This window comes from Choloepus didactylus, chromosome 2 (assembly GCF_015220235.1).
Source record: "Choloepus didactylus isolate mChoDid1 chromosome 2, mChoDid1.pri, whole genome shotgun sequence".
NCBI classification, from domain to species: Eukaryota; Metazoa; Chordata; class Mammalia; order Pilosa; family Megalonychidae; genus Choloepus; species Choloepus didactylus.
Genome location: NC_051308.1, coordinates 186,872,084 through 186,884,901, shown reverse-complemented (window position 1 = coordinate 186,884,901; position 12,818 = coordinate 186,872,084). Strand labels below are relative to the sequence as shown.

Genomic DNA, 12,818 nt, shown 5'->3' with positions numbered 1-12,818 from the left:
ACTCTGGAAATGCTTCCGGTCACGTTGGCCCTGACAGGAGTGACACAGAGTTTAACCGTAAGCCACCGGGTGTCACATGTTTGCTGAAGCACTCTCCAGAGTCCATCTATTTCCAGTCCAAGTTCATCTATCTCCGCTTGGAGTTTCTGAATGGCCTGGAAATTTAAGTTCAGCATCTGATTGTGGCGGCGTAGCACGTCTCGGGTAAGGTTGACCAAGCCATTTACCGTTTCCATCGTTATGGCGAGCTGCCGATCTGTCCATGCTTGTAGCACAGCCTGCCCGATCGTTGGGACAAACAAAGAGGAAGCTACACTGGCAGCATTCGATAGCCATTCTTTTATGCCTCTTGGACGCCTAGACTTAGAGAAGGGGATATTGTTAAGTGAAACAACTTGAGAAACAGGGCCAACCCAGTCGGTTGCCTTGACGGGGAGCCAGACATAACTTGGGCGATACACTAGGATAGCGGGGCGGCGAGGCATCCGGGTCTTTGGAACGGTTGCAGACTGTAGGAGCAAGCCCAGTTTCACAAGTAGCATTCGCCGCAACTGTGGTGTTGACAACCTTGACAGAGAGGTTAGCAAAAGAGAGGATCAGTGTGTCATTGGTGAGGGGGAAGGACTCGTTGAAGCTTGTGGAGGAAATATAGTTCCACTAAAAAGAAAAAGGCAGATTAGAAGGATTGCTATAGGAGAGCAAAGAACAGAGTTACCGATCCTCTTTTTGGGCAACCGCGGGGTGGTCAGTCCTACTATTATCGTCTTGTCGGTCGTCGCCATCATCAGCAGGGTCGGAGGCTTGGTCTAATGGTTCAGGTTGTATATTCGTTGGCGTTTCTGACAGCTGTTCCTTGGCTTCTTCAGGTGATGTCACGGTTCTCACCAGTCTTTCCGGAACCCACACTGGTTGACGTCCTGGTTCCTGGGGAAAAACACAAACAGAGCCTCTGGCCCAGCTGAGCACCGGGTCAGGGCCTTTCCACTGCCCCGACAGGACATCCTTCCAACGGACTAGACCTCTATGCGGAGGACTCGGGGTGGTGTGTTGCAGGGCAGGTGTCATTCCTTGTGAATTTTCGTTTAAAAAATTATATGTGAGCAAGGCTACAGACAGTCGAGCTTTTGGGGACAGGCCGTGGCCTATACCCTCTTTCTGTTTTTTAAGCAAGTCTTTGAGAGATCTGTGCGCTCTTTCAATGATTCCTTGCCCCTGAGGATTATAGGGGATGCCATGTTTTAATTGGACATCCATGTTGTCACAAAATTTTTGGAAGGATTTACTAGTGTAGGCAGGCCCGTTATCCGTCTTTAACGTCTTTGGCTTACCCCAAGCTGCCCATGCAGCAAGGCAGTGTGCAATGACGTGGGAGACTCTTTCTCCTGGTTCAGCAGAGGCAAATAAAACTTGGGAGCATGTGTCCACCGACACATGTAAGTACTTGATCTTACCATACTCTGAATGATGAGTGACATCCATCTGCCAAGTATCCCCTGGGGTGAGACCCCTAGGGTTGACCCCAACCGAGGGGACTGCTCTCTGCTCTGCACAATTGTTGCAGGCTCGGACAATATCTCGAGCAGCTGCACGTGGTATGCTGAACCGCTTAGCTAGGGTACCTGCATTGATGTGAAACTTGGCATGGAATTCTCGGGCTTGTTGATACGGTACCAGCGTCGGAAAGATGTGCAGCTGTCGAGTGGCTACATCTGCGCTATGGTTCCCCTGGGCCATAGGGCCAGGCAAACCTGTGTGGGCTCTAATATGGGTTATGTAAAAAGGGTGTTGCCTGGTCCATATAACCTCCTGTAGTTTGGCAAAGAACGTCCTTACTGTAGAGGAATGTTTAACAATGCCCACCGTTTCTAAAATTTGTACAGAGTTCACAACATAAGCAGAATCCGAGACGACATTTAAGGGCTCGGAAAGGCTTTCCAGGACTGCAATGATAACCTGCAGTTCTACCCATTGAGGCTTTTGTGGTTGGAAGAGCACTGTTTTAGGAGTGTCCCCCTCCACACAATACGCCCCTGTTCCAGAGCTGGAGCCGTCCGTGTATACGGTGGGGGCGCCTGCTAGTGGCCTAGGAGAGGTTACTTTGGGAAAAATCACTGGGTGCCGGGTGACAAACTGCAAGAGAGGAGCCTTAGGGAACTGATTGTTAATGGGACCAAGAAATGTACACCGGAGAATGGCCCATTGATCTATGCATCCGGTGAGTATCTCAAGCTGCTGGGAAGAATAAGGCACCCTGAGATTTTTGGGCTGCTGACCGAAATGCTGCACAGCCCTTTTAATGCATTCTAGGGCCAAGTCTGCAACCGCTGTAGGATAGTGCTCTAGGACTTTTTTGGGGGAAACTCCAGGGTGGACCCAGAGCAGCGGCCCCCGCTGCCACAGTACCGCAGTGGGCTGTAATTCTGTCGGCAGCACGCAGGCTTCAAAAGGCTCATCAGGGTCTATTCTCTTCAATGCAGCGCCACTGAGCGCCTGTTCCACCTGGCATAGTGCTCGCCTTGCCTCTGGAGTGAAGCTTCGAGGTGAGTTTATATTAGAATCCCCCTTCAACAGGTCGAACAAAGGTGTTAGTTTGACATTGGGTATTTTTAGGTATGGACGGATCCAATTGATATCCCCCATGAGTTTTTGTAGATCATTGAGAGTGTGTATATTGTCTAGCCTGAGAGACACCTTTTGGGGGGAAACATGAGTGGGTGCGACTTTCGCCCCCAGGAAAGTGGTAATGTCAGTCATTTGGATTTTTTCAGGGGCAATCTCTAGGTTAGCTTCTCTAAGACTAAGGACTAAATGTGACAAAACTGTTTTAAGAAGATCTGTGTCTCTATGGGCTAAGAGAATGTCATCCATATAATGGATGATTTTCACTTGAGGGAACTGCTGCCGAGTGCTAGCTAGCTTCGCAGCGACATACAGCTGGCACATGGTAGGACTATTAGCCATGCCTTGGGGCAGGACTGTCCATTCAAAGCGTTGACAGGGCTCCTCTTGATTACTAGAGGGCACAGTAAAGGCAAACTTAGGGGTGTCTTCAGGGTGGAGCGGAATAGAAAAGAAGCAATCTTTCAGATCTATGATGAAAATCGACCAGTGCTCCGGTAATGCCGAGAGGAGGGGCAGTCCCATCTGAACGGGCCCTAAAGGCTCCATGCAATCGTTAATAGCTCTTAGATCATGTAGCAGTCTCCATTTACCAGATTTCTTTTTTATTACGAATATAGGGGTGTTCCACGGTGACGTGGAAGGGGCGATATGGCCCTTTTCTAGTTGTTCTGATACTAGGGCGTGCAACGCTGCAAGTTTTTCCTGTGGCAAGGGCCACTGAGGCACCCACACCGGAGCCTCGGTTTTCCATTTTAGTTTTATAGGTGTGGGTGGGAATCTCTCCTCAGTGGCCCCTATGAAAAACCCAAGCCTCGTCTGTCAGACTTGGGGGCAGCTTGTATAGGCTCCGCACGTCCGTGCAGTGAAGCTCCTAAACCCTTGCCGGGGGTATACCCCATTTCTTTTAGCAGTCGCTTAGAGGTTGGGGAGTAGCCGCTAATTAAAGTAACGTCCATTTGGGTCAGAATGTCTCTTCCCCACAAAGACACAGGCAGGGCTAATACATAAGGCTGGAAACTGCCTTGGTGTCCTTCTTCATCGGCCCAATGAAGGGCAGCTGCACTGAGCATGGGTGCTGAAATTTGGCCTATTCCTCTAATGGGCTCTTCCGCCCTGCTCGTTGGCCAGGTGGGGGGCCATTCTTGTTGTCTTATGATAGACCGATCGGCCCCTGTATCGAGCAGGCCCAAGAAAGATCTGCCTTGCACCTTAATGGTTAGCATAGGTCGAGACTCCAGGGACATATGGAGTCCCTCAAAAATCGCTCCACTGGATCCGAACCCTTTTTCCCCTCTCTGTCTGATTCTGCTTGGAAAGACTGCATGTAAGCTGGGTAAGAGCAGGAGCTGCGCCAGCTTATCACCTTCTGCAATGACTAAGGTGCCCCGCTGAGATTGAACCATAACTTGGGCACGGCCTGTGAAATCTGAATCTACAAGTCCTGGTATAACTGTTAATCCTTTCAGGGCCGTGGATGCTCTTCCCAATATGAGCCCTACAGTACCAGCCGGTAAGGGCCCCTTGAAGGAGGTCCCTACTAACTGGACACCCATGGAGGGGGTTAGTACGAGTCTGGAGGTGGCACAGAGGTCCAGTCCTGCTGAGCCGGGGGACGCACGAATTTGATCGGATCCTGTGTTGTCGAATGGCATGCAAGGGGGTCCGTCGAAAGGGCGGACCCCCTCTTCCCGTTTTTTGGAATCTGCTCGGGGCGGCCAGAGAGGCGTCTACCCTGCGCATCGAAAACCGATTTACAGTCTTCTGCGCGGTGGGGGCCTTTGTGGCAACGGCCACACGGCCTGGTTGCTGCACCTGGTTCGCCAAACCGTTGAGTGGCAGGGGGTTGACGTCTATTGGGACAATCTCTCTTAAAGTGCCCTGATTGGCCACAGCCATAGCACCCGTTAGACTTTGCCCCTAAGGTTCTCGGGCTTTTTGTAGCCACCTGTAGGGAGCTGGCTAGCATGGCAGCTAGACCTGCATTAGTTAAAGGGCTGCCAGCATCTCTACAGAGCCTGACCCACTCTGTCAAATTTTTTGCTCTGTTTTGTGCCAGGATAACTTTGCACTCCTTGTTGCACTGCTCAAAAATCATTTGCTTAACCACAGTCTCTGCTACTCCTGGATCTGAGAAGATTCTCTCAGCTGCGGTTTGCATCCTGGCTACAAAATCCGCAAATGGTTCTGTGGGGCCTTGGTGTATATTGCTGAGTGAGGCCTGAGCCTCTCCCTCACCTGTTAGCTTTTTCCAGGCACCCACAAAACAGCGGAAGATCTGGGCATAGACCTCTTGTGGGAAACCCGTTTGGTTCTGGGCATGGGCGCCTCTCCCCAACAGCATGTCAGCATTCCACCCGCCACGTCTCCCCGCCGCATTCCTTGCGGCCTGCTCTTCAGCTAACTCCTCAAACCATGCTTTCCAATCTATGAATCGGCCTGACGGCAAGCAAGCACGGGCTAGCTGAAAAATATCTGCGGGTGTATGATTTAGAGCAGAGAGGTTCTCGATCATGTTCAAGGTATAAGGGGCATTGGGGCCATACTGATGGACGGCCTGCCTCAATTCCCTCAATAGTTTGTAATCATATGATTCGTGCCGATTGCCACCTTGGGGATTGATAATAACCGGGTACATTTCTGAGACTGGCTGCGGCTCAAGTGGCTGGTAGCCACCCAGCATGCCAAAAGGTCTAAATGTTGTGAAAGGGTTCCATCTCCAGAAATGTCTCCCACCACTACCTAATGGCAAAGGGTCCTGAGGGCCTGTATACTCGGGCGGGGGGTACGGCAAAGGTTGCCCCTCCCCTGACCGACCCATCGGGGTTTCCGGGTCTGGCAGCAAAGGATAATTACATTTACTGGGCATGGCCACTAGAGGGAGCTCTCGGCAAGGTCCTTTGGTGGGACCGCCCAAGGCGTCAGTTGGGAGCTGGGGTGTCCCTGGGGGTGCAGCGGTAGACATTGGCGGGGCGGAAGGCCGCACGGGTGTGGCGGGAGGCTCCTCCCACTCAATTAGCGGGGATGCTTCCGCCTTCTCGTCAGTATCGCTATCTGACTCTGAGTCAGAGTCACTGGACTCCGGCGGTTTGCCCTTACAGGAGCCGTCCGCTGACGAAACTGACTGGGTTTCTTGGAGCGCGCACCGTGCTTCTTGCAAGACAGAGGACGGGCTTAGGCCGGTAGCCGATTCTAGTTCAAGGACCGCACGGACGGTCTCCCATACGGGTACTAGAATCGGGTCCATACACACGCCCGTCTGGCGCGCTCGGTCTATGTCGCGACCGAGCTTCATCCAAGAGGGTAGGCTAAGGCTGCCGGTGCAGGCAAACCAAGGGGCAAAAGTATCAACATCATCAAGAAAACGCTGAAGGGAGCTTTTCCTGACCGAGATACCCCGTTGTTTCAAAAGGTTCTTTAAGGGAGCTAAGAGAGGTGAACTTCCGGACTGCCCCATGATTGCAGTCGGCACTATACTTCAGTCACTCGGAGAGCTCTTCCGAGTCCCCCGGGGTCACCTGAAAACCCACGGGCCCTAACTATCATGTAATAAGACGCACTCACCTTCTCGCGTTGATCAGGCGCGGGAAGTCCGCCGTAAGCTCGACGCGCAGCGCTGCTCTCCTCACAGAGGGACCGTCGAGAGCGAGGCAGGAGGAGGAGCTTCCCCGTACGGGCCACCACTTGTCCGGCGCTGCCCCGCTCGGTCCCCGGTTCCCGGCCGGCGAGGGGAAACAGGGAAGGAGAGAGAGAGATGCAGACTGCGCGAACTAACCTGGTCATGAATCACGACTCGAACCACACGGCAGTTGTGAAAGCAAGCCCTTTACTACAGCTAGATGAACATTCTGTGTTACTGGTTCCCACACGGGGCACGGCGCCTCGTGGGAGAGCAGCCTCGATGTGGCCGTCAGGCACGGCTCCTTGTGGGCTGTCTCACCCTACCCCGTCCGGGTAAGACCTTTTATACACAATTAACAACCAATAAGCTTCTAGGCTAGTATCGCGTATACAGGATTTCGATTGGTAGGAGCGGGTGGCGGATACATGCGTCACTATGCGGAAACAGGATGCAGGCGCCATCTTGGCTCACTCGATGGGCGGGGGTAACTCTAGAGCAGGCTGCAGCGCATACGCTAGGCCCGATTCGGGAGGCGGCTTTCCACAGGCTCCAGCTGACCATTGCCACGGGGGCATACGGATGGTCCAGTGTTTTATATTCTTCAACTCTTGAAGAAAAACAGAATCTGGATTTTAAGTAAAATCTCCCAATTTTAAAATATTGGCTCATTTTCTAAAACATACATTTCAAATAAAATACATCTGTGGGCCAGACGCCACCTCATACTGCCCGTTTATTATATATTATATTGCATTTCCATTTCTCCCATGTCCCAAACACAGATACCACCTTTAAAAGGAAGGGCCTTAAAAACCCAACCCTATTTCTGTATTGCAATATGGCCTTTCCCTCTTGCTCTGGACCTGAAAGTCATCCTGAGGAATACCCGACTCTACCCAGCTCAAGCTTCCTATCTATCCACATAGCTTTTGGCCTTTTCTGCCAACTTTTAGAGCTGCTAACTCTCAGAGCTGAAATCTGAGATGTCAGAAACAAGAAAATTAGTCAGAGTTGGACTGGTTCTGTCTGTGTATTTCTAAGGCAACAGCTTGGCAAAGACAGTCATTGTGGTAAAACTGGTTATTTCACTGGGAAACAAACAACCACCAATTGGACCCTATGTTCTTCTACACTGTGCTAAATGCATTAGAGAATAGAACAGAAGTTGAGAGACCAACCCTAGGAACAAGTACTCTGGGCGACTGGAATGAGTGCTCAGTTATTTGACAAAGGGGCCTTTCTTTGTTCAGCCTCATGGGCCTTTTTAGCATCAAATGCTGTGAAAAAAACAGAGTGCAGCTGAACATTTAACTATTTCACTCTTTTGGTGTTACCCCTTTTCTTTAATAAAAGATGTTATGAACTGAAAGCCTACCACATACCAGGCAAAACCACAGGCTTCCCTGCAAAGCAAGTGGAACTGAGACTCTGGGAGGTTAAGAAACTTTTCCAAGATAGAACAGTATAAATACAGACCGTGGATTTAAAGCCAGGTCCACCTGTCTCTAAAGCCCATGTTGTTTCCAGTAAGCCACATTTCTTTTTCAATAAAACCCCAAAGTTTAAAGTCATCCATAACTCAGATTTCTTAATATTCTATAACTGATCAATCACAAAGTCTATTTTATTTCATTTAAAATGTGTCTTATTCATTCATTCAAGGTACTGAGAATTGCTCTAGGCATTGGGGAGTGGGGGATGAGATTCTTGCTTTACAAGTGCTCAGACTCTGGGGAAAGAGATGGAATATAAACTAATGACTGTGAAAGAACTTAATAAATGATACCATGGAGGGAGGAGAGGGGATATTTGTGCCTTGTATTCCCACTGCCAGCCTGTGAGCCTTGTCTGCATTTCCCGCTCTCTACACTTAGACCATTTCCCTGTCCTACATACCCTACCAGACTAATTTTCCTTAACTTTTCATCATTTTGCTCCCCAAATGCAAATAATTTTTGATGCCCCCCCCCTCCCAATCCAAAAAGGCATAAATTCTTACCTGGTTTTCAGAAGCCATTCTCCCTGACCTACCCTCCTTATTTACCCATATTTCCAACACTTCACATATTCTCTAATTTAACAAAACTTGGCCAGACACTGAGGACACAAATGAGACCAAAACAGACATGGTCCCTGCTTCTATGGAGCTTAAAGGTTGGTGGTAGAAACAGACATCATTCAGAAAATTGCACCTATAGATGCAGATGTAAAGTATGGTAAATGCTAACCAAGGAGAGGAACATGGTGCTATAAGAGCATATGGTGGGTCCCTTCCATTATGCTTTGCTCATTCCACATTTATTCAACAAATGTTTTTGAGCAGCTATGAAGTGCTAGGCACAAGGCTAGACCAGTCCCCTTACTGCCCACAATCGTTCATGCACATCCTTCTTCATGTCTCTGCTCACCACAGTCTCTTTTCTGGAAGGCCTTGCCTCCAGCCCTTTACTCCTCCAAATTCTGCCTGTTCTGGGCTTCGCAGCTGAAGCCTCACCTCCCCAAAGTATGTAATGACTGCCAGATGATTGACCACTTACTAAATGTTACTATGTATTTATTTCCCGATTCCCCAAGAGCCCAGGACAGTATATGGAATATTAAACATTTAGGAAATACTGAAAAGCTACATTCAGCATGCACAATGTTAGAGTCCTGTATTTCCTCCTGGATTCCTCCAATGCCGTCCCCATAGAAATTAGCATCAAATCAAGTAATTCCTTTAATTATCTACTACTGATTCCAGTGGTTTTATCTTGATGCTCCCACTGGATTGTAAATTCTGAGGGTCCGGTATCTGCTCCATCACCTCTAGCCCAAGACTGAACCCACAGGAAATAAATATTCAAAACTTGCATGATCCTTTTCCTATTGAAATGACTAGTCGTTTTGGTATTATTTTGACGGAGTCCCACAGAATCGTACAAATGGTATTCAACAACTTATACTATGCCTGGAAGTTTAGTAGGCAATATGGTATAGCAATTAAGGACTGTGCCTTTAGATATAGAGAGACCTAGATATGCCACTTACTGCCCCATGATTTTGGACAAGTTATTTAACTTCTTTTAGTCTCCGTTTTCTCCTCTGCATAGTGGAGAAAAGTCTCTTCTTCATAAACGTGTTGTAAGGAATAAATGAGATAATGTGTGTAAAATGTTTAGGTTAGTACTGATACATGGTAAATGAGACAATAAATTTCAAGCGATATTTTTTCTATTGTTGTTGGCATTATGGAAGATTCTGTACTACCCAACAATCCAACAACCTATTTCCCAGAAAATAAGGGGGGGCTGGAGGGGAAGGGAGGTTGTTGAGACTCAGAGAAGTTGTGACTTGGGTAAAGTCACACAGCTAGTGAATATCAGAGCCAGAATCCAAACCCGGCCTGTGTGCTTTCAATACAAATGTTCTCTCTCTTTACACGGACCTGAATCTCAGGAACTGTGCTCAGAGACACTGTCTCTGTGAGGCCAAAATAAGCAGTCTGTCCGTAGTTGATTAAAGATAAATCCATCACAGTGGTTGTTTTGGAGTCCTAAAAACTCAAGTAAGCATCCAGAAGTTATACAGATTAGGTTCAGGAACTAAAGCACAGTGTTTGGTGTATTTTAGCAAGCAGACCCTGATGTATATTCCATATTATTTTCTTTAAAGCCACCAGGTGGATTAAGGAATAAAATCCTAGACACGGGATTTCAAATGAGAAGATGGTTGCAGAGCTCAGGCATCTCTGTCATTGGCAAGCTACATCCCAGTGTCCCATATGATAACTGTTCAGTCAAGGGAGGTTCTCTTGTCAGCTCTGGGGCATGTCATTCTTTTTTTTAAAATGGGGCTCCCTAGTCATAGTCTGTTTTACTCAGCTGATCCATTAGTAAGATGCAGTGAGGAATTCAAGGTTTCACTTTTCCCTGGGGTGATTCCCTGAATCAGGAAAGGAAAATGTTGTGGCCCAGAAGGGATTTGTTCTTTTAACACTCAGACCCCACCACTGAACTTTAATCAGACCCCTGCCCTCATTCCTCACTCTCACTTTCCTGATCATATTCTTGGACCTAGTAGTACCTGCTGTTACTAGTTCAGTCTTGGGAGTTCTATTTTTCTTACCAATCTTATCTCAAAACTTTGTTTTGTCAATCCAAGAGGCTGGCAGAAGGTTAAGCAAAGATAGATTTTGAAAAGAACTGAGATACTCTTGCTGAGTTAGCATTTTAACGTTCCTGGATCCTCTATGGACTAAGAGTTGTAAGAAACAGATGTTTTAATATATTTTTCCTGGCTTAAACATAGATGAGAGAAGGTATAAAACTGACCCATCTCTCTTGTTTTTCAGATAGACCACATGGTACAATGCCACGCTGCCTTCCCTGAACTACAAGCCAAGGCCACAGCCAGGTAATTGCCCTCTATCCCCCCTCTACAACTTTCCCAGATGACTTCAATAAGGGCATTCACTGTGGGCAGCTGAGTGATTTTCAGATCCTATAGGCAATGCAGATGTCTTAGCAGTACTTTGTTAAAGGGCAGTCATCTAGGTGATTCAGAACATACATATGTTAATTTTTAAAATTATCTTTGAAAACTCAAAGAACCTAGAGATCCCCAAAGAAAATTCTCAGAAATCATGGATGAGAAACTGAACCAGAAGAAGGAATATTGATTTTGGAGTAAAAACTTCCTGGGTTGAAATCCCAGCTTTACTCCTTACTAGGTGTGTGACCTTGGACAAAGCATTCAACCTCTTTAAGCCAGTCTCTTCATCTGTAAAACTGAGGATTGTAATTGATACGGAGTGACTTCTGGGATGTGTAGTAAAGTGAAGAAAGCTGAGTGCAAAAGAACATATACAATATGCTCCCCTTCGTATAGGAAGGGAGCCATAATGAAATATATATGTATCTACTCATTTGTTTAGAAGGAACAGGAAGATTAAACCGGAAATTAATGACATTGGTTACTTATAGGGGGTGGGTAGGAATAAGAAGGAAAGAATGGAGGATTAGGAGTAGGGTAGTAGGAAGGAGCAACACTTCTCTGAAAATACCTTTTAACATAAGTTTGACTCTCAGAACCATGATGATGTTTTGTATCCCCCCAAAATAAAGCAATGGATGGATGTGTAGGTAAGTAGGTATGTAGGTTGGTAGATATGATAGATGCATGCCAGGTTGTAGGGGGAGGATGAAAAATGAAATACAAATAATAAAAAAAAAAAAAGAACCTAACAGTTTTACAATTAAATAGTACAGCCACAATAGAGAGTGGGAACAAAAGAACTAGCCTAAGTCACTTTGGAAAAGAGTGTTTTGACAGAAGCTATATGGCTAAAGACAAAAATAACTGTACATAAATACTGTATTCTAATTAGTAAATTTATTTTTCATAGGGGTATGCATTTTCCATTTTGAAAATCCATTATATGTATACCACAATTGTGGAAAACAAAAGCCAGGTCACTGCCCGTTACAAATAAGGAAAGGGTCAAGTGTAGAATGAATTCTGTAGTACTGGATTAAAATCAGAGGTATCAGTATGAACTTGTGATTTTTAATATATACACAGAGATATAAATAAAAAGAAAAATAGAATAGTGTATTTGTGTGTGAGACATATATATGCCTCCTAGCTCTCTCTGCTGAGATGGCCCAGAAGCAGTGGCTCCTCTAGTAACAATGTATGTATCTAGCATCCAGATCTTGGTTTCTGTTGTGGCTTGGAGTTATGTACCACAGAAAAACATGTTCTTAAGCCATTCCTCTGGGTGTGAAGCCATTGTAAATAGGATCTTTTCATGAGGTTGCTTCAGTTAATCAGAATGGGTCTTAATCCTATTCCTGGAGGTCTTATAGAGAAGGCCACGGAGAGAGAAGCCATGGGGAGAAGCAAGGAGCCAGGATGGGCTTTAGGGATGGGGAGTTAATGCTTAAGTTGTACAGCTTGCATTTGCAGTGGTGGAAAAGTTTTGGTAATGGATAGTGGTGATGATAGCTGTCTTAGTTTCCTAATGCTGGAAAATGCAAAACACCAGAGATGGATAGGCTTTTATAAAATGGGGGTTTATTTCACTACACAGTTACAGTCTTAAGGCCACAAAGCGTCCAAGGTAACACCTCAGCAATCGGGTACCTTCACCGGAGGATGGCCAATGGCGTCCGGAAAACCTCTGCTAGCTAGGAAGGCAGCTGGCATCTGCTCCAAAGCTCCGGCCTCAAAACGGCTTTCTCCCAGGACGTTCCTTTCTAGCAAGCTTGCTACTCTTCAAAACATCACTCCCAGCTGCACTCTCTCTCCTCTTTGAGTCAGCTCATTTATATAGCTCCACCGATCAAGGCCCACCCCGAATGGGTGGGGCCACACCTCCATGGGAACATCTCATCAAAATTATCTCCCAAACTGGGTGGGGCACACTCCAAGCAAATCCAACCAGCACCAAAACTTCTGCCCCACACAAGACCACAAAGATAATGGCATTTGGGGGACACAGTACACTCAAACCGGCACAATAGCATAAAATTGTGAACAAAATTAGCAGCCCTGAATTATATATTTGAATGTGGTTAAAGGGGGAAATTTTAGG

At 47.0% G+C, this 12,818-nt stretch overlaps 1 protein-coding gene across 9 annotated transcripts in view; it reads left to right on the top strand.

Annotated features, from left to right (window-relative positions):
• Window positions 1-12,818, top strand: part of FGGY (FGGY carbohydrate kinase domain containing) — a 472,286-nt gene that overhangs the window by 345,050 nt on the left and 114,418 nt on the right. For all 9 annotated transcript variants that reach the window (XM_037827092.1, XM_037827091.1, XM_037827085.1 and 6 more), the window contains one exon: window positions 10,575-10,636. In XM_037827092.1, the coding sequence (XP_037683020.1) occupies window positions 10,575-10,636 (62 nt within the window). The remainder of the gene's footprint in view (window positions 1-10,574; window positions 10,637-12,818) is intronic.